General features: G+C 43.7%; 2 protein-coding genes across 2 annotated transcripts in view; one reads left to right on the forward strand and one right to left on the reverse strand.

The window, feature by feature from the left end:
• Window positions 1–12,415: 12,415 nt before the first annotated feature.
• Window positions 12,416–16,450, reverse strand: LOC135532850 (B-cell receptor CD22-like). The gene is made up of 7 exons (XM_064960281.1): window positions 16,441–16,450; window positions 13,893–14,219; window positions 13,508–13,762; window positions 13,080–13,343; window positions 12,805–12,892; window positions 12,675–12,714; window positions 12,416–12,556 (listed from the first exon to the last, which is right to left on the reverse strand). Exons 1-7 carry the CDS (start codon window positions 16,448–16,450, stop codon window positions 12,416–12,418), a joined length of 1,125 nt encoding a protein of 374 aa, XP_064816353.1.
• Window positions 16,451–21,126: 4,676 nt separating this feature from the next.
• Window positions 21,127–22,289, forward strand: part of LOC135532851 (B-cell receptor CD22-like) — an 8,924-nt gene continuing 7,761 nt past the window's right edge. The window contains exon 1 of the mRNA XM_064960282.1: window positions 21,127–21,268. Coding sequence (XP_064816354.1) covers window positions 21,127–21,268 — 142 coding nt within the window. The remainder of the gene's footprint in view (window positions 21,269–22,289) is intronic.

The following is a 22,289-nucleotide window of genomic DNA, read 5'->3' on the forward strand; positions in this document are numbered from 1 at the left end:
TCTGTTCCCCATATAGCCAGCTCCTGGTTATCTGTTCCCCATTTAGCCAACTCCTGGTTATCTGTTCCCCATTTAGCCAACTCCTGGTTATCTGTTCCCCATTTAGCCAACTCCTGGTAACTCTGTTCCCCATTTAGCCAACTCCTGGTAACCTGTTCCCCATTTAGCCAACTCCTGGTAACCTGTTCCCCATTTAGCCAACTCCTGGTAACCTGTTCCCCATTTAGCCAACTCCTGGTAACCTGTTCCCCATTTAGCCATCTCCTGGTAACTGTTCCCCATTTAGCCATCTCCTGGTAACTGTTCCCCATTTAGCCAACTCCTGGTATCTGTTCCCCATTTAGCCAACTCCTGGTAACTGTTCCCCATTTAGCCAACTCCTGGTAATCTCTTCCCCATTTAGCCAACTCCTGGTAATCTCTTCCCCATATAGCCAGCTCCTGGTTATCTGTTCCCCATTTAGCCATCTCCTGGTAACTGTTCCCCATTTAGCCAACTCCTGGTTATCTGTTCCCCATTTAGCCATCTCCTTGTAATCTGTTCCCCATTTAGCCAACTCCTGGTTATCTGTTCCCCATATAGCCAGCTCCTGGAAATCTGTTCCCCATTTAGCCATCTCCTGGTATCTGTTCCCCATTTAGCCAACTCCTGGTAATCTCTTCCCCATATAGCCAGCTCCTGGTTATCTGTTCCCCATATAGCCAGCTCCTGGTATCTGTTCCCCACTGTTCCCCATTTAGCCAACTCCTGGTAATCTCTTCCCCATATAGCCAGCTCCTGGTAATCTGTTCACCATTTAGCCATCTCCTGGTTTCTGTTCCCCATTTAGCCAACTCCTGGTAATTTGTTCCCCATTTAGCCATCTCCTGGTAAAATGTTCCCCATATAGCCAGCTCCTGGTTATCTGTTCCCCATTTAGCCAGCTCCTGGTATCTGTTCCCCATTTAGCCATCTCCTGGTAATCTGTTCTCCATTTAGCCAGCTCCTGGTAAACTGTTCCCCATTTAGTCATCTCCTGGTAATCTCTGTTCCCCATTTAGCCATCTCCTGGTAAACTGTTCCCCATTTAGCCAGCTCCTGGTTATCTGTTCTCCATTTAGCCAACACCTGGTTATCTGTTCCCCATTTAGCCATCTCCTGGTAATCTGTTCACCATTTAGCCATCTCCTGGTATCTGTTCCCCATTTAGCCATCTCCTGGTATCTGTTCCCCATTTAGCCAACTCCTGGTAATTTGTTCCCCATTTAGCCATCTCCTGGTAAAATGTTCCCCATATAGCCAGCTCCTGGTTATCTGTTCCCCATTTAGCCAGCTCCTGGTTATCTGTTCCCCATTTAGCCAGCTCCTGGTATCTGTTCCCCATTTAGCCATCTCCTGGTAATCTGTTCTCCATTTAGCCAGCTCCTGGTAAACTGTTCCCCATTTAGTCATCTCCTGGTAATCTCTGTTCCCCATTTAGCCATCTCCTGGTAAACTGTTCCCCATTTAGCCAGCTCCTGGTTATCTGTTCTCCATTTAGCCAACACCTGGTTATCTGTTCCCCATTTAGCCATCTCCTGGTAATCTGTTCACCATTTAGCCATCTCCTGGTATCTGTTCCCCATTTAGCCATCTCCTGGTAAACTGTTCCCCATTTAGCCAACTCCTGGTTATCTGTTCCCCATTTAGCCATCTCCTGGTATCTGTTCCTCATTTAGCCATCTCCTGGTATTCTGTTCCCCATTTAGCCATCTCCTGGTATCTGTTCCCCATTTAGCCATCTCCTGGTAAGCTGTTCCCCATTTAGCCATCTCCTGGTAACCTGTTCCCCATTTAGCCAACTCCTGGAAATCTGTTCCCCATATAGCCAGCTCCTGGTTATCTATTCCCCATTTAGCCATCTCCTGGTATTCTGTTCCCCATTTAGCCAACTCCTGGTAAACTGTTCCCCATTTAGCCAGCTCCTGGTTATCTGTTCTCCATTTAGCCAGCTCCTGGTAAACTGTTCCCCATTTAGCCATCTCCTGGTAAGTTGTTCCCCATTTAGCCATCTCCTGGTATCTGTTCCCCATTTAGCCATCTCCTGGTAACATGTTCCCCATTTAGCCATCTCCTGGTAAACTGTTCCCCATTTAGCCAACTCCTGGTAATTTGTTCCCCATTTAGCCATCTCCTGGTAATATGTTCCCCATATAGCCAGCTCCAGGTTATCTGTTCCCCATTTAGCCATCTCCTGGTAATCTGTTCCCCATTTAGCCATCTCCTGGTTATCTGTTCCCCATTTAGCCAGCTCCTGGTAACCTGTTCCCCATTTAGCCAGCTCCTGGTTATCTGTTCCCCATTTAGCCATCTCCTGGTAATCTGTTCCACTTTTAGCCATCTCCTGGTAATCTGTTCCCCATTTAGCCAGCTCCTGGTAAACTGTTCCCCATTTAGCCAGCTCCTGGTAAGCTGTTCCCCATTTAGCCAGCTCCTGGTAAACTGTTCCCCATTTAGCCAGCTCCTGGTTATCTGTTCCCCATTTAGCCATCTCCTGGTAAACTGTTCCCCATTTAGCCATCTCCTGGTAAGTTGTTCCCCATTTAGCCATCTCCTGGTATCTGTTCCCCATTTAGCCATCTCCTGGTAACATGTTCCCCATTTAGCCATCTCCTGGTAAACTGTTCCCCATTTAGCCAACTCCTGGTAATTTGTTCCCCATTTAGCCATCTCCTGGTAATATGTTCCCCATATAGCCAGCTCCAGGTTATCTGTTCCCCATTTAGCCATCTCCTGGTAATCTGTTCCCCATTTAGCCATCTCCTGGTATTCTGTTCCCCATTTAGCCAGCTCCTGGTAACCTGTTCCCCATTTAGCCAGCTCCTGGTTATCTGTTCCCCATTTAGCCATCTCCTGGTATCTGTTCCCCATATAGCCATCTCCTGGTTATCTGTTCCCCATTTAGCCAGCTCCTGGTTATCTGTTCCCCTTTTAGCCATCTCCTGGTAATCTGTTCCCCATTTAGCCATCTCCTGGTAAACTGTTCCACATATAGCCAGCTCCTGGTAAGCTGTTCCCCATTTAGCCATCTCCTGGTAACCTGTTCCCCATTTAGCCAACACCTGGTTATCTGTTCCCCATTTAGGCATCTCCTGGTAATCTGTTCCCCATTTAGCCAGCTCCTGGTATCTGTTCCCCATTTAGCCATCTCCTGGTATTCTGTTCCCCATTTAGCCATCTCCTGGTAAACTGTTCCCCATTTAGCCAACTCCTGGTAAACTGTTCCCCATATAGCCAGCTCCTGGTAAGCTGTTCCCCATTTAGCCATATCCTGGTAATCTGTTCCCCATTTAGCCAGCTCCTGGTGATCTGTTCCCCATTTAGCCATCTCCTGGTAAACTGTTCCCCATTTAGCCAACTCCTGGTTATCTGTTCCCCATTTAGCCATCTCCTGGTATCTGTTCCCCATTTAGCCATCTCCTGGTATTCTGTTCCCCATTTAGCCATCTCCTTGTAAACTGTTCCCCATTTAGCCATCTCCTGGTAATCTCTGTTCCCCATTTAGCCATCTCCTGGTATCTGTTCCCCATATAGCCAGCTCCTGGTAAACTGTTCCCCATTTAGCCATCTCCTGGTAAACTGTTCCCCATTTAGCCAACTCCTGGTTATCTGTTCCCCATTTAGCCATCTCCTGGTTAGCTGTTCCCCATTTAGCCAGCTCCTGGTATTCTGTTCCCCATTTAGCTATCTCTTGGTAAACTGTTCCCCAATTAGCCATCTCCTGGTATCTGTTCCCCATTTAGCCAACTCCTGGAAATCTGTTCCCCATATAGCCAATTCCTGGTTATCTGTTCCCCATTTAGCCATCTCCTGGTTATCTGTTCCCCATTTAGCCAACTCCTGGTAATTTGTTCCCCATTTAGCCATCTCCTGGTAATATGTTCCCCATATAGCCAGCTCCTGGTTATCTGTTCCCCATTTAGCCAGCTCCTGGTATCTGTTCCCCATTTAGCCATCTCCTGGTAATCTGTTCTCCATTTAGCCATCTCCTGGTAATCTGTTCCCCATTTAGCCATCTCCTGGTATTCTGTTCCCCATTTAGCCAACTCCTGGTAACCTGTTCCCCATTTAGCCATGTCCTGGTAATCTGTTCCCCATTTAGCCATGTCCTGGTAAACTGTTCCCCATATAGCCAGCTCCTGGTAATCTGTTCCCCATTTAGCCAGCTCCTGGTATCTGTTCCCCATTTAGCCATCTCCTGGTAATCTGTTCTCCATTTAGCCAACTCCTGGTTATCTGTTCCCCATTTAGCCATCTCCTGGTAAACTGTTCCCCATTTAGCCAGCTCCTGGTTATCTGTTCCCCATTTAGCCATCTCTTGGTAAACTGTTCCCCATTTAGCCATCTCCTGGTATTCTGTTCCCCATTTAGCCAACTCCTGGAAATCTGTTCCCCATATAGCCAGTTCCTGGTTATCTGTTCCCCATTTAGCCATCTCCTGGTTATCTGTTCCCCATTTAGCCAACTCCTGGTAATTTGTTCCCCATTTAGCCATCTCCTGGTTATATGTTCCCCATATAGCCAGCTCCTGGTTATCTGTTCCCCATTTAGCCAGCTCCTGGTATCTGTTCCCCATTTAGCCATCTCCTGGTAATCTGTTCTCCATTTAGCCAGCTCCTGGTAACCTGTTCCCCATTTAGCCATCTCCTGGTATTCTGTTCCCCATTTAGCCATGTCCTGGTAACTGTTCCCCATTTAGCCATCTCCTGGAAATCTGTTCCCCATATAGCCAGCTCCTGGTAATCTGTTCCCCATTTAGCCAGCTCCTGGTTATCTGTTCCCCATTTAGCCATCTCCTGGTAATCTGTTCCCCATTTAGCCATCTCCTGGTAAACTGTTCCCCATTTAGCCAACTCCTGGTAACTGTTCCCCATATAGCCAGCTCCTGGTAAGCTGTTCCCCATTTAGCCATCTCCTGGTAAACTGTTCCCCATTTAGCCAACTCCTGGTATCTGTTCCCCATTTAGCCATCTCCTGGTAATCTGTTCTCCATTTAGCCAGCTCCTGGTAAACTGTTCCCCATTTAGCCAACTCCTGGTTATCTGTTCCCCATATAGCCAGCTCCTGGAAATCTGTTCCCCATTTAGCCAACTCCTGGTAAGCTGTTCCCCATTTAGCCATCTCCTGGTAATCTCTGTTCCCCATTTAGCCATCTCCTGGAAACTGTTCCCCATTTAGCCATCTCCTGGTATCTGTTCCCCATTTAGCCATATCCTGGTAATATGTTCCCCATTTAGCCATCTCCTGGTAAACTGTTCCCCATTTAGCCATCTCCTGGTATCTGTTCCCCATTTAGCCATCTCCTGGTAATCTGTTCCCCATATAGCCAGCTCCTGGTAACCTGTTCCCCATTTAGCCATCTCCTGGTAACTGTTCCCCATTTAGCCAACTCCTGGTAAACTGTTCCCCATTTAGCCATCTCCTGGTAAACTGTTCCCCATTTAGCCAACTCCTGGTATTCTGTTCCCCATTTAGCCATCTCCTGGTATCTGTTCCCCATTTAGCCATCTCCTGGTATCTGTTCCCCATTTAGCCAACTCCTGGTAATCTGTTCCCCATATAGCCAGTTCCTGGTATTCTGTTCCCCATTTAGCCATCTCCTGGTAATCTCTGTTCCCCATTTAGCCAACTCCTGGTTATCTGTTCCCCCTGTTCCCCATTTAGCCATCTCCTGGTAAACTGTTCCCCATTTAGCCATCTCCTGGTAACCTGTTCCCCATTTAGCCATCTCCTGGTAAGTTGTTCCCCATTTAGCCAACTCCTGGTAACCTGTTCCCCATATAGCCAGCTCCTGGAAATCTGTTCCCCATTTAGCCATCTCCTGGTTATCTGTTCCCCATTTAGCCAGCTCCTGGTAATCTTTCCCCCATTTAGCCAGCTCCTGGTAATCTTTCCCGCATTTAGCCAGCTCCTGGTAATCTTTCCCCCATTTAGCCAGCTCCTGGTAATCTTTCCCCCATTTAGTCATCTCCTGGTAATCCTTCCCCCATTTAGCAATCTCCTGGTAATCTTTCCCCCATTTAGCCAGCTCCTGGTAATCTTTCCCCCATTTAGCCATCTCCTGGTAATCTTTTCCCCATTTAGCCAACTCCTGGTAAACTGTTCCGCATTTAGCCAGCTCCTGGTAATCTTTCCCCCATTTAGCCAGCTCCTGGTAATCTTTCCCCCATTTAGCCAGCTCCTGGTAATCTTTCCCCCATTTAGTCATCTCCTGGTAAGCCTTCCCCTATTTAGCAATCTCCTGGTAATCTTTCCCCCATTTAGCCAGCTCCTGGTAATCTTTCCCCCATTTAGCCATCTCCTGGTAATCTTTCCCCCATTTAGCCAGCTCCTGGTAATCTTTCCCCCATTTAGCCAGCTCCTGGTAATCTTTCCCCCATTTAGCCAGCTCCTGGTAATCTTTCCCCCATTTAGCCATCTCCTGGTAATCTTTTCCCCATTTAGCCATCTCCTGGTAATCTTTTCCCCATTTAGCCAGCTCCTGGTAAGCTGTTCCCCATTTAGCCAGCTCCTGGTAAGCTGTTCCCCATTTAGCCAGCTCCTGGTAATCTTTTCCCCATTTAGCAAGCTCCTGGTAATCTTTCCCCCATTTAGCCAGCTCCTGGTAATCTTTTCCCCATTTAGCCAGCTGTCTCTTGTAATACGCCTGAATGGAAACCTCTTCTAAACTTGTCTTTTTGGTAAGAAAAATCCAGTCCTGGTTTGAATGGACCTCCACGCACTAACTTAGTCCTCATAAAGTCTGTTAAGAATGGGGGCCAATCTGGGTCATTTGGTGGAGCAGCAACTGTTCTATTAGGGTCTGAGCTGCTTGTATCTGATGCTGGCTGTACATCTCTGGTTGTGATGGTACTGGCTGAGGCTGCCTGTACTTCACCTGGGTCTGTGTTAGTACTTGCTGAAGAAGGATGTATTGGGTCTGTGTTAGTATTTGCTGAAGCCAGCTGTACTGGGTCTGTGTTAGTACTTGCTGAAGCCAGCTGTACTGGGTCTGTGTTAGTACTTGCTGAAGCCAGCTGCACTGGGTCTGTGTTAGTATTTTCTGAAGCCAGCTGTACTGGGTCTGTGTTAGTATTTGCTGAAGCTGGATGTGGATCAACTGAGTCTATGCTTGTACTGGCTGATGATCCAGCATCTCCTCTACTGACAAACTTAAGCATAGCACCTGTAAATTATAGATAACAATACTATTAATAAATGTATCACCTGCATCAGGCCCATTCAAACTGGCTCCCCCAGATTATTGCTATTTATACTATGACTTGGCTGAATAATTGATGGTTATTATTTACTGAGATGTGTATCCATATTTCCCAGCTAATCAACATTTTACATTAAATATATAGATCAATAGTCAATGTCAATCCATTGCTTTCCATCATGCGTTAGTCCAGAGTTGTAACGAAACCTTGACTGAGAGACTAGAAAATCGTTGTCTTGTTTTAAAATGATGTGCACCTATGAGGAGTGTCATCACGCCCATATATTGTCTGGGCTCGTCCCCACAGACGTTGCCGCTGGAAAGCGCAAGTTTCATTTTGTGCAGAATCATATCAACACATATGAACGCATGTTCACAGGCGACTCGGTTATCTTTCCCGACCTGCAGTTTATAAACACCGTTGCCCAGTGAGCATTTATCAAACTTAATAGACAGATGTATTTCACTCTCACTTTTGTCAGGCACAAAGTAACAGAACACAGACCAGGAAGTGGCTGGTAATCAAGCAAGACACAGACAGACCAAGAGATGCACTGTCCAGCTAGGATAACAAGACAGACAGACTAGAGAGAGATGCACTGTCCAGCTAGGATAACAAGACAGACAGACTAGAGACAGATGCACTGTCCAGCTAGGATAACAAGACAGACAGACTAGAGACAGATGCACTGTCCAGCTAGGATAACAAGACAGACAGACTAGAGACAGATGCACTGTCCAGCTAGGATAACAAGACAGACAGACTAGAGACAGATGCACTGTCCAGCTAGGATAACAAGACAGACAGACTAGAGACAGATGCACTGTCCAGCTAGGATAACAAGACAGACAGACTAGAGACAGATGCACTGTCCAGCTAGGATAACAAGACAGACAGACTAGAGACAGATGCACTGTCCAGCTAGGATAACAAGACAGACAGACTAGAGACAGATGCACTGTCCAGCTAGGATAACAAGACAGACAGACTAGAGACAGATGCACTGTCCAGCTAGGATAACAAGACAGACAGACTAGAGACAGATGCACTGTCAAGCTAGGATAACAAGACAGACAGACTAGAGACAGATGCACTGTCAAGCTAGGATAACAAGACAGACAGACTAGAGACAGAGGCACTGCCCAGCTAGGATAACAAGACAGACAGACTAGTGACAGATGCACTGCAAGCTAGGATTACAAGACAGACAGACTAGAGACAGATGCACTGCAAGCTAGGATAACAAGACAGACAGACTAGAGACAGATGCACTGCAAGCTAGGATAACAAGACAGACAGACTAGAGACAGATGCACTGCAAGCTAGGATAACAAGACAGACAGACTAGAGACAGATGCACTGCAAGCTAGGATAACAAGACAGACAGACTAGAGACAGATGCACTGCAAGCTAGGATAACAAGACAGACAGACTAGAGACAGATGCACTGCAAGCTAGCACATCAACTTAACATTACTGTTATTTGCTGACATCAAACTTGGAGAGGAGAGAACACAAGTTTTCCTGATTGCTGTTCCTGCAATTCACTCTAATTGTATTTTTTTTCTCTTTTCGTGACCAGAAGGATAGTTCCTCTTCATCCTCATTGAAGTTGTAAACATTGACACTCGCTTTGACACGAGGGGGAGGCGGGGCCCTTGCGTAACTTGCGGGGTCCTACGAAACTTGCATAGTGAGCGTATAGGGCCGCCCGGCTCTGAATAGGGCAAAGGGGTAGAGCTCCAGACACCAGTAGCAGTACGAACCACATTCCCAGAGAACTAAATAATTACAAGAAATGAGATCAAAGTAGAAATAGTCCAGATCTTTACCACCTAGAAAATCTGTTTGACAACTTTAATGAGAGTACTCCTTCAATAGTCTAGGGAGCAACATACCCATACCAAACGCACACACACACACACACGGATGCAGGCATCCAAATGCACACACCCATACAATGTCTGAACTACTGGGAAATAATCTGGCATGGTGTGTGTGTGTGTGTGTGTGTGTGGTGGGTGGGTGGGTGGGTGGGTGGGTGGGGGGTGGGTGGGGGGGGGGGCAGTCATGGTTCAGTGGTGCCATCATGTTTCCAATAGGTAGAAATACAAGAATCAACTTCAAAGTGGAAATAGTTATGAATCAATGTAAGTTAATAAAACAATCCATTTATTTGTTGTCTGACTTTGAGCTTATTTACAACATGATGCTTAAACTGTATTCCATGTATCTAAAATACGTAATAATTAATCATGAATAATTTGATAATAAAACAAGCAATATCATGACACTGAACAATATAGTATTACATAATATAAAATAGAGAATGACCAGTAATGACTGACAGCAATACAAAGTAAAACATATTTTAACACATCAGGAACAACTCCAGAGATACAAACATTTAAAAGCTCTTGCCAATATTATTCCTTTTTGTGTCATTAAGACAAACCAATACTTAATATATACTTAAAAAATCTGGAATTGGCAAAATCCCATAGATAAGTACACAAGTACACAAGTCAGAAACCTGAGTGTCCAATTAGAGACTAGTATCATTCACCACCATCTCATTCCTTGGTCTATTAAACTGACCGGTTCTGATCTCACATCATTCTGCTGCTGCTGCTACTGTTACTCTACGCTGGCTTCTTGTCCTCCGTTGACTCTGCTGCTGCTACTGTTACTCTACGCTGGCTTCTTGTCCTCTGACTCTGCTGCTGCTACTGTTACTCTACGCTGGCTTCTTGTCCTCTGTTGACTCTGCTGCTGCTACTGTTACTCTACGCTGGCTTCTTGTCCTCTGTTGACTCTGCTGCTGCTACTGTTACTCTACGCTGGCTTCTTGTCCTCTGTTGACTCTGCTGCTGCTACTGTTACTCTACGCTGGCTTCTTGTCCTCTGTTGACTCTGCTGCTGCTACTGTTACTCTACGCTGGCTTCTTGTCCTCTGTTGACTCTGCTGCTGTAATTAGCTGTTTCTCACTATGATTTCTGATATTATTTTTTTCTTTGTAAGTGCTCGCTAACTGTGTTTGAACCTCGCACGCATCATTCAATATGCTCATGTTACAATGTTTGGCTGCGATTGATTGTGAGAATCAACGATGTTGCTGCTCAGTTGTCAGTCAATAGCCGGCTACAATCTAGTTAGCTATGTAGAATTAGCCTCGGGAGTAGCTTATCATATTGCCTACTTGTTTGTTCCCAACATCAGCATTGGAGTTGGGTCAGCATGCTTCGTGAACCATCATGGATAATTCTCCCTCATCCATACAAGGAGGAAGTAGCCTATGCTAGACTAGCATTCAGGCTATGTGTCACAATACAGTGAGTGAGAAGCAATGTTTTCTGATCATGAGCAGGAGATTAGCTCCTCCCACCACCCCAGCCTCCAACTGTTAGGTTCTGTGTTCCTGCTGGGGGATTGGTATGGTTTACTGCTGAAGGAGCAGAGCCTATATCGCATACTATGAATTTGCTAATAAAGAGTTACAAATATTTCTATGTGAAATGTGATCAAATCTGGAAATGGAAAAATCTCATAGAAAAAGAGCAGAGGCATAATCTATCCCATGTAACGTCTATACATACTGTATTGATCGTCTATATACATACTGTATTGATCATCTATATGCATACTGTATTGATCATCTAGATACATACTGTATTGATCATCTATATGCATACTGTATTGATCATCTAGATACATACTGTATTGATCATCTATATACATACTGTATTGATCATCTAGATACATAGTGTATTCAATGATCTAAATTCCAGCATTTATTCAAAAGTTAAAAATCCTTGTCTGGTAAAACCTTCTAGATTATAAAGCATGATGATAGTAAGAGAAAAGCATTGTGAGGCCTAGCTTTGATTTGATGCTGTAGCTCTTTAGTCCAGGTTCTGTTTTGGTTCTCTTCAGTCCAGGTTATGTGGTGGTTCTCTTCAGTCCAGTTTATGTGGTGGTTCTCTTCAGTCCAGGTTATGTGGTGGTTCTCTTCAGTCCAGGTTATGTGGAGGTTCTCTTCAGTCCAGGTTATGTGGTGGTTCTCTTCAGTCCAGGTTATGTGGTGGTTCTCTTCAGTCCAGTTTATGTGGTGGTTCTCTTCAGTCCAGGTTATGTGGTGGTTCTCTTCAGTCCAGGTTCTGTTTTGGTTCTCTTCAGTCCAGGTTATGTGGTGGTTCTCTTCAGTCCAGTTTATGTGGCGGTTCTCTTCAGTACAGGTTCTGTTTTGGTTCTCTTCACTCCAGGTTATGTGGTGGTTCTCTTCAGTCCAGGTTATGTGGTGGTTCTCTTCAGTCCAGGTTCTGTTTTGGTTCTCTTCACTCCAGGTTATGTGGTGGTTCTCTTCAGTCCAGGTTATGTGGTGGTTCTCTTCAGTCCAGTTTATGTGGAGGTTCTCTTCAGTACAGGTTCTGTTTTGGTTCTCTTCAGTCCAGGTTATGTGGTGGTTCTCTTCAGTCCTTGTCCTGTTTTGGTTCTCTTCAGTCCAGGTTTTGTGGGGGTTCTATTCAATCCAGGTTCTGTGGTGGTTCTCTTCAATCCAGGTTCTGTGGTGGTTCTCTTCAGTCCATGTTCTGTGGAGGTTCTCTTCAGTCCAGGTACTTTGGTGGTTCTCTTCAGTACAGGTTCTGTTTTGGTTCTCTTCACTCCAGGTTATGTGGTGGTTCTCTTCAGTCCAGGTTATGTGGTGGTTCTCTTCAGTCCAGTTATGTGGTGGTTCTCTTCAGTCCAGTTATGTGGAGGTTCTCTTCAGTACAGGTTCTGTTTTGGTTCTCTTCAGTCCAGGTTATGTGGTGGTTCTCTTCAGTCCTTGTCCTGTTTTGGTTCTCTTCAGTCCAGGTTTTGTGGGGGTTCTATTCAATCCAGGTTCTGTGGTGGTTCTCTTCAATCCAGGTTCTGTGGTGGTTCTCTTCAGTCCAGGTTCTCTGTCCAGGTACTTTGGTTCTCTTCAGTCCAGGTTATGTGGTGGTTCTCTTCAGTCCAGTTTATTGGTGGTTCTCTTCAGTCCAGGTTATGTGGAGGTTCTCTTCTCATAATCAGGTTCTGTTTTGGTTCATCTTATCTGAGTCCTTGTCTGTTTTGGTTCAGTCCAGGTTTTGTCCAGGTTCTGTGGTGGTTCTCTTCAATCCAGGTTCTGTGGTGGTTCCAGTTTCTGTGGTGGTTCATAATTCTGGAGGGCTCAGTTCTCATAATCGGAGGGCTCATCTATCTGAGGGTCTGTGTCACTGTCCAGGTTCTGTGGTGGTTTGCTCCAGTTCTCATAATCGGAGGGCTCAGCATCTATCTGAGGGTCTGTGTCACTGGGAGAGTGTGTCACATTCTGAAAGAAGACACACTGAATGAGCACTTTACGAACCCCGCCCCTAGCATTTATGGAAATGAATTTGCTTACTATTAATGGTATTATGATTGAAATCTTTGGTTTTTGACATTATTACCTGTGTGTCTGCTGTGGCATCACTTCCTCCCTTGGATCTCCTGTAATGAGGGACAGAGTGAATTCTGCTCTCTACTGACTCTAGTGGAGGTTGATGTGTTACTAACACAGGATATGTAAATGCAGGTTACCTCTTCAGAGTGCAGTAGATGGTGAGTAGCAGAGCTCCAGCAGTCAGGACAGCCCCCACCCCCACCACAGGAACCCAGGGAAACACTGCTGCCGGGTGATGAGTTAATAAATGCATGGTGGAGATATGACAGAGGAAACCAGGGAAGAACAAAATGAAACAATATGTATTTAATTCTGTCATACAGTATGATGAGTGTCTCACATTGCTAACTATTATTTATTGTTGTTGACCTGTGTGATTATCAATGAATAGAGGAAGATGAGGTGAACTAACACTGAACGTCCACAAACACAGAAGAAGAGTTGAGTCGTCCATATTTATTCTCAGCTTCACAGTAATATTCTCCTCTGTCCTCAGAGATGATGTTAGTGATGCTGTAACTCTGTCCTGATGCTTTTGGTGAGGTTACGTTCTTCTTGTACCAGGTGTATTTGTCCACAGGTGGGTTGGCATCACTGCTGCAGGTCAGAGTCACTGAACTGCCCTCCACTATTTCACCAGAGGGACTGACTGACACTAAGGTGTTCTTTGGGCCATCTGAAGACATTGCATTTATCAAATACAGTAAATCAGTGCAATTTAAAAGATTAGAACATTTAAAAGCACATGATGTTACTTAATAAGGAATACAACTGGAGATAAATAAAACATACTTACAATGTTATTATAGTTAACTAAAGATTTGAACCCCATGTACTTACATGTGACAGTGAGAGTCTCTTCAGCAGAGGGGAGATCCTCATGTCCTTCTACAGAACAGGAGTATCTGCCTGTATCCTCACTGCTGACTGAGAACAGGATATAGACAGGAGAGGAGGTGTTGCTGTTTGGTAGAGACTGTCCATTCTTATACCAACTGTAGGCTGTGTTGGGGTCCAGTGTACAGTTGGTTCTACATCTCAGTGTGACATTCTCCCTCTCTGACACAGATGTAGGATCCATCTCCAACACAACATCTAGAGTAAAATTAATCAAATCATTATTCTCCTCCTATATATGTCCTCTTATGTGAAATGTAACATTTGGTATTTTTTTGACTTCCCTTACTAAGGTAATTACAGTAATAGATGTGAGACGACAGATTACCTGTGACAGTCAGAGAGACAGGTGAGCCATAAAACTTGTCTCCAGATGTTATGAATCTGAACCTGAACCCTGCAGAGTCACTCAATCTCAGGTCTGTGATTCTCAGGGTACAGTCACTCTCCTTATCCCCAAGGTACTCTATATGACCCTCATACCCTGGCACTGAGCTCAGATCTTCAGCCTCCATACCAGACCATTTAGTAAACCAGAAAGCTTGTTTGATCTCATGATAACTGGGATATGTGTAAGAGCAGGATATGTCCACTGTTGACCCCTTCAAAGCACAGATCTTCTGATGGGTGTAAGTCACACTCCAACACTTCTGACCTGAAATACAAGAAGACAATATAACACCTTAGAAAATCTTTCATTAAATATCTACCTATATTACACGGATGTTGTTTATAAAAAACCTAAAAACAAACACAGTTTAACAGTTTAAAAGAGTGACAAAGACAAAAATTTGAATAATGATCCATATTAATTGATTCATTGAAAATGTCTATCACAACAACTGGAACAAAAAGATGTATGAGATTCACAACATTTTTAAAACAGACTCAAACAAACAGTTGAACACATTCTCATAACAGTTTTCAGCACATGAAAACAACTGCATCACTGCTGTGAATAACCAGGAAGTGAGTCCAGGCTTTGTATTTTTAAGTGTTATTTTTCCTTTTACTTTGTGCTCAAAAAAGTCTGTTCTTGTACACAACAACTGAAAGGGGTTGTCAGTCAGGTAAAGTAAATTCATCCATTGACTGATTTTCAGAATTTGATTATTATCTTGATGTCCACCAGTCAACACCTGAAGACCTGGAGAAAAAACAATATCACTAAATCCCTTTATCACTGACATATCACAGCAAAGATGGAAAATGGATACAGACATAAACACAAACCAAGACATGTCTCCTGTCCAACTTAAATCAGGAACTATAGAATCCTCATGGCCTTTGTACAGCACAGGAGTAACTGTCTGCATCACTAAAGGAGTCTGAGTCCAGGCTGGAAGTGTCCTCTTTACTTTGTGTCCGTTCTTGACCAGATGTAGGTGGGGTTGTCAGTCAGAGTCAGGTGGTGATACAGGTCAGTGATGCCTCTGGGTGTGACCATTCACTTTATCCTCAGAGTCAATGACATAAAACACAAACCAATAGTGTATTTGGATCTGGGTATACTCTTAAGGATGTAGTATCACATTTGTTGTAACCAGTAGATTGTGTTACCTGTGACAGACAGAGTATGTTAGGAGCAGGACAGCTCCACTGTTGACCATCTTCAATGTACAGATACTCTGAATATGTACTCACACTCCAGTCCTCCTCCTGACAGTCTGTGATTCTCAGGGTGGAGGTACCATTAAGCCAAGGCTCACACTGAAAGTACTCACACGACCTGTAGTTGCTGAGTGTGACCCTGGTCTGTGGTGTAGGTCCACGTTGTTGCTGTAGGGATCAACTCATCCCTCCAGCTGGAACTCTGTTTAGGACTAAACAGAGTGATTTGACTGTATGTGAAAGAGGAACTGTTGACCCCTTCAAGGCACAGATTGTCCTCTTGGTGTAAGAACTCACCAGACCCTGGACACCTGCAATATAATGGAATCTTAAGTACATTATAGAAATGTCTGTATTTAAACAGATAAAAGATAAGAATGCCCCATAAATTATACAGTGAACCAACAGGAGAAAGTACAAACATTCAACACATAGTGAATATGGTGTTGCTGTTTAGATTCATATTGATTCACACTCACACACTGCAGGAGAAACATAAACAACAACTCTTTTATAGCATGAATAACTGTCTCCATGATTACATGGAGACTAGGTCTTTAAATGGGGGAGGTGCTCTCATCTGAGAATGAAACAGTCCGTTCTTGTATTGATGTGGTGGGGTTGTCTAGTCTGAATACAGTCTGTGGTGCTACAGGTCAGTGTCTTATCCTGATGTCCACCAATCACCTTCACCTGAAGACCTGGAAAAAAACAATATCACTGAAATCCCTTTATCACTGATTATCACTCTAATACAAAGATGGAGGAAATCCTATGTTATACAACATAAATACAAACCAAGACATTTATCCTGAACTAAATGATATTCAACATTGAACTTTATTGAATGTAACTGTACCTGTGACAGACAGAGTGACTCCAGGATCACCAGCATATCTCCATGTTCCAGTCTGATCTGTAAATCTGAATTTGTAGCAGCCTAAAGCTGAGTCACTCTCTTCAGGTCTGTGATTGTCAGGTGTGACCATTCTCTTCATCCTCACGATACACGTCCTTTGTAGTCTGGGTCATCACTCAGACTTACAGGGGAACAGCATTATACTTTGTGAACCAGTAGTTTGTTGTGACTGTATGACCACTGGGATATGTGTAAGAGCAGGACAGCTCCACTGTTGACCCCTTCAAGGTACAGATACTCTGAACTGTACATCACACTCCAGATATCCTGACCCAGTACCACTGAAACACAGTTAGACATCACAAGGACGTTACATTAAGTTCAAGGTCTTGTGACTCACACTCACTTTGTTCCATAGTTGCTGAGTTGACATGATACACCAGTTCAATGAAACTGCTATCATAAGCTTCACTCAGTGAGGTGAGAAAGACTAACTGGTTTAAATGAAGTGGAGACACCAAGCTGTACACAGTAAAACTAAAAATGTTTATGATTTAGAAATGCTCTGTAGATCGATAAACAAGGCAACTAAAGATAAGAATGAGACCATACTGCTACAGACCAGAGAAAGACCCCAACACACTTCCTGCTGTTCTCAAGGCCATTGTTGCATCTCCACCCTGCAGTCTTAGAAACATAAACAACAACTCACTCTATAGCTGGTGAATAACTCCACCTGATACATTGAAGTAAAACTGTAAATGGGGTACAGGGCCTCATTACTGAAAATGAAACAGGCTCAATTGATAACTGCTTACTGAAACTGAACCAGGCTCATATTGATTGTGTTGTGTTGTGCAAATGCTTGTCATGTGAATACTGTCTGTCTGTCTGTCACCAGTCTGTCTGTCTGTCTGTCTGTCTGTCTGTCTGCTGTCTGTCAGTCTGTCTGTCTGTCTGTCTGTACCAAGTGTGTGAAGTGATATGTCTGTCTACATCTGTCTATTTAATCTGACAGCTGTATGATGCAAAATAAATTCCAATGTATACAATGGTTATCTTATCATCACCAACATCATCACCATCACCATTATTGAACAGGTCTGACCAAACACAGGTTTATACATTGATTGTTCTGAAGCTGTTTTATTCAGCAGAACCCCAAACTATACCAGGATAAATGTTCAGTCTCTATCCATCCAAGCTGTACAGCAGCCTAAAGACTGACCACCAGGTTCAATGATAGCACCTATCCTCAAGCTGTGAGGCTAAACAGCAAGTGACACACACACACACACTCTGTAGTTAGGGCCCATCAGGCCCAGGGAGTCTGTATCAAAGTCTATAGAGCTGGTAATTATGGATGCAGAAAAGTTAAAACACATCCTACTGCTTCATTCACACACGCACACTGAGCAGAGATACAAATGTTTGTTTTTCATGTCTATTTTAACCTGGTTAATCATCTCATCACTATGTAGATCAACACTCCTACACTGAGACACTTTATGAATACTGACCCTGATGTAACAACCAAAACACAGCTCAAAACATAACAAGAAGTCAAATGATACATTAGCCTCAAGAATGACGAATGACTAAAAACAAATTACCCAAAACTATATTTCAAGATATTGTCAAGAGTACTTACAGAGTGAAGTGAAGGGGAGAGGTCTTGTACAGTGAGTTAACTTACTGGTATTGAGTGGGAACTGCTAGTAGGTGTCAGTTCTGTGGTTGATACATATTTATGTCGTCAGGACACAAGTAGCTGATACAGAACTGTCCTTTCTTCCTCTTTAAGACAGTAACATGCATGATGACAGAACAGCATGTCAGAACGGAGGTTACTGTATTAGAGGGACCCTACATTTTTAAAATGGACAAAATGTCCCTCATTTCACTTTTCATTAAATACAGAACCATGTTAACAATATGTTGACTATTCTATATGGAATGTTTATAATATCTTAGAATGTGTTGCCTTGACCCTCTGAGTTCTACATGGAACAGGTCAAATAGTTCCATTTACATTTGGTCAGTTCCATGATGTCATTCATTCTATTCTACAAACACATTCAATTTACTCTCCTCATCAGCTTCATCAAAGTACAACTGAAGGTTCCAGTGTTCTAGACTAGAGCTCCTCCTACTGGCATCTCAACATTACTGCACCATCCCAATAATAATGTCATCCATAATGTTGGGCTAATAACAACATTACAAACTGACAATACATCAGATAGAAAGGTGAAACACAACACTGGCTATTTGATAAAGTCACATTTAAGCAAACAAACACTGATGTCTGTATAGTACAACATGACTATCATATTATGTTACACTGTTGACCCTTGTGTACAGTACTGGTAGTAGCATTAGTTAGCAGAGGAATCAGTATCATCACCATAGTCTGCTGTGTTGACTGCTGCTGTCTATATACTGTATAGTCTAATGTAGCATGTTGTCCATATATAGTTTAATGTTGGATTAGATGGCCAGACTGAATTTACGAACGCACCAAATTGTTACTTGCATAGTGAAGTCTTTTGTTAAGACATGTAGCTAGCAACCTAGGGAACCAATGAAACATAATCCCAACTCATGACTTTACAACCCTGCATGCATCTGCAGGTAGCTAACCAACCAGGTCCAATGTTAGCTAGCTAACATTCGGCTATAGCTGTGCCAAGCAAATGTATCTGAGATACAAATAATAAGATCATACAGTTTGCTAGCCCACCATAATTTGTCTCATAAATTCATAAAAAATCCTACAATGTGATTTTCTGGAAATGTTCTCTCATTTTGTCTGTCATAGTTGAAGTGTACTTATGATGAAAATTACAACCCTCCATCTTTTTAAGTGGGAGAACTTGCTACTCCTAAACACTGGCTGACTAAATACTTTTTTGTCCCACTGTATAGTCTAATATAGGATGTTGTTCATATACTATTCTGTGAATATAAAGTGCTAATTAAACCCACATATAATGTCCATATAAATATCTCTGATATGGTTCAGGCAGTAGAGGTCATGGATGACAGGAGGTGATGCTGGCAGTACATAGAAACAAGAACCCAGCCTACTGTAAGTGTGAATTCTGTGGTTGACACATTTTAATAGTAGCCCAGTCAAGTTAAGACATTAACATGCATAAACAACATGTCAAATAGTTGCCTTTGAGAAGTGGGCCATACATTTTTAGAGGCAAAATGTGACCAAATCCCATCAATCCTCATCAACTGCTACTGAAGATTCCACTGAAGGTAATACTACTCCTAAACACAACCCACCATCACTGTGTCTCATGTTAATACTACTCCTAAACACAACCCACCATCACTGTGTCTCATGTTAATACTACTCCTAAACACAACCCACCATCACTGTGTCTCATGTTAATACTACTCCTAAACACAACCCACCATCACTGTGTCTCATGTTAATACTACTCCTAAACACAACCCACCATCACTGTGTCTCATGTTAATACTACTCCTAAACACAACCCACCATAAACTCATGTTAATACACCATAAACACAACCCCCATCACTGTGTCTCATGTTAATACTACTCCTAAACACAACCCACCATCACTGTGTCTCATGTTAATACTACTCCTAAACACAACCCACCATCACTGTGTCTCATGTTAATCTTGACTCCTAAACACAACCCACCATCACTGTCTCATGTTAATAAGACTCCTAACCACAACCCACACACAAACAAAACATGCACATGAATAAACTGAACTAAACCTAACACATCAACATAGTCCAGGGTCCGATATTCAGAAAGTGTATTAGAGTAGGAGTGCTGTTCTAGGATCAGTTTATTCTTTTAGATCATAATTATTTGTATGAGGTGAACCTGATCCTAGATCAGCACTGATTCTGATACACTTTATGAATACTGGCCCTGATGTAACAACCAAAACACCAGCTCAAAACATTACAAAAACAAACGATACAGTAAGTCTTACCCTCAAATATATGATATATTACAAGAAAAACATGACAATCAATATTTCAAGATATTGTCAAATGTACTTACAGAGTGAAGTGAAGAGGTCTTGAACAGTTAGTCAACTCACTGCCACTTCGTGGAAACAAGAAGTAGTCTACTATGTTAGTAGAAGCAGGCGTAGCCTATGTGTGAGATCTGTGGTTGATACATGTTAAAAGTAGCCTTATCAGGGTGTTAACCTGCAGGAACAGCATGTCACAATTTTTATTTTACCTTTATTTTACTAGGCAAGTCAGTTAAGAACAAATTCTTATTTTACTAGGAACTGCCTGTTCAGGGGCAGAATGACAGATTTGTACCTTGTCAGCTTGGGGATTCGAACTTGCAACATTCCGGTTACTAGTCCAACGCTCGAACCACTATGCTACCCTGCCGCCCCAAGGATGTTGCTGTATCGAAATAGAAAATGGACAAAAGTCAGCATATTTGCATTTCTTTCTTTGAGGAGTGGGCCTACATTTTTAAAATACCCATCATTCCCATCACTCCTCATCAGCTGCATCAATGTGCAACTGAAAGTAGACTATATAGTATGTCTGGCTCCAGTGGTCTAGAGCGCTCCCTACTGGCATCTCAACATTACTGCAGACTACAGTCTCCATGTCTCTATCATATCCTCATTCACTTGGTTCAATAACAAACTGGCAATAAGGGGCATGAGAGTTCCCCATTCTCCACCCTTTCCCAAGTGTGCAAGGGCACACTTCCCATCATGGAATTGGTGTGAACATTGACTGGCTTGAGTTTCCATCTTTGTTAGCTAAATCCATGAAAAAAGTATGCAAGTGCACGCTTCAGGAAGGGTGGAGAATTGGGATGCTGGCAGACAGGGCTGTGCCCAGGGGGCAGAGAATAAGAGATGAAGCTGAAATCTTTGCCAAGGAACAGGAAACCGGATGAGGGATTCACATTTAATCAATGCTGTTGTTTTTCCTTGATTGGTCCTGAATTAAAATTCAAACAATCCAATCAGAGCGAAATATGCAAATCTGTGCCGCTCAGCCCGCCTATTTTTTTATATCGGAACAATTTGAGAAGTAGTGAGCGGAGTCAGAGGATGCTGAGTAACGTGACCCACCTTATCGAACTCCAGGGGGCTGAGTTCTCCCTGCTGCTGAGGGATGAGGGTGGCTCCAAGACCCCCAAGGAGGCTGGAGGGGGGAGCAGAGGGTGCTTCTTCAACTTCCTCAAACACAAAGGTGAGAGGTCATCAACCAGAGGTGTGTATTCACACACACGATCAAACCTCTTCTCAAGCACCGACACTTTCACCTCAAAGTATCAGATACCATCCTGCCCTTTTCAATTATTTTTTAAACAAACTTCACCCCACAATATATAACACTGGCTAACAAAAAGTAAAAAATCGATAGCATTGAATTCCACAGTTGATATCACTGGCACTGTCACACCATACCTATGACCAATGATACACATATTGAACTGTTTGTCTGCCTGCCTGCCAGTCTGGGATGTGTCAAATTGTATATGTGTGCCTTTCAGGGGTGAATGGAAAAGGGGATCATGTTTTACATTTACATTTACATTTAAGTCATTTAGCAGACGCTCTTATCCAGAGCGACTTACAAATTGGTGAATTCACCTTCTGACATCCAGTGGAACAGCCACTTTACAATAGTGCATCTAAATCATTAAGGGGGGGTGGTGAGAAGGATTACTTATCTTATCCTAGGTATTCCTTGGAAGAGGTGGGGTTTCAGGTGCTCCGGAAGGGTGATTGACTCCGCTGTCCTGGCGTCGTGAGGGAGTTTGTTCCACCATTGGGGGCCAGAGCAGCGAACAGTTTTGACTGGGCTGAGCGGGAACTGTACTTCCTCAATGGTAGGGAGGCGAGCAGGCCAGAGGGTGGATGAACGCAGTGCCCTTGCTTGGGTGTAGGGCCTGATCAGAGCCTGAGGTACTGCGTGCCGTTCCCCTCACAGCCCGTAGGCAAGCACCATGGTCTTGTAGCGGATGCGAGCTTCAACTGGAAGCCAGTGGAGAGAGCGGAGGAGCGGGGTGACGTGAGAGAACTTGGGAAGGTTGAACACCAGACGTGGCTGCGGCGTTCTGGATGAGTTGTAGGGTTTAATGGCACAGGCAGGGGAGCCCAGCCAACAGCGAGTTGCAGTAATCCAGACGGGAGATGACAAGTGCCTGGATTAGGACCTGCGCCGCTTCCTGTGTGAGGCAGGGTCGTACTCTGCGGATGTTGTAGAG

Source organism: Oncorhynchus masou, unplaced genomic scaffold (genome assembly GCF_036934945.1).
Source record: "Oncorhynchus masou masou isolate Uvic2021 unplaced genomic scaffold, UVic_Omas_1.1 unplaced_scaffold_2060, whole genome shotgun sequence".
Classification (NCBI taxonomy): Eukaryota; Metazoa; Chordata; class Actinopteri; order Salmoniformes; family Salmonidae; genus Oncorhynchus; species Oncorhynchus masou.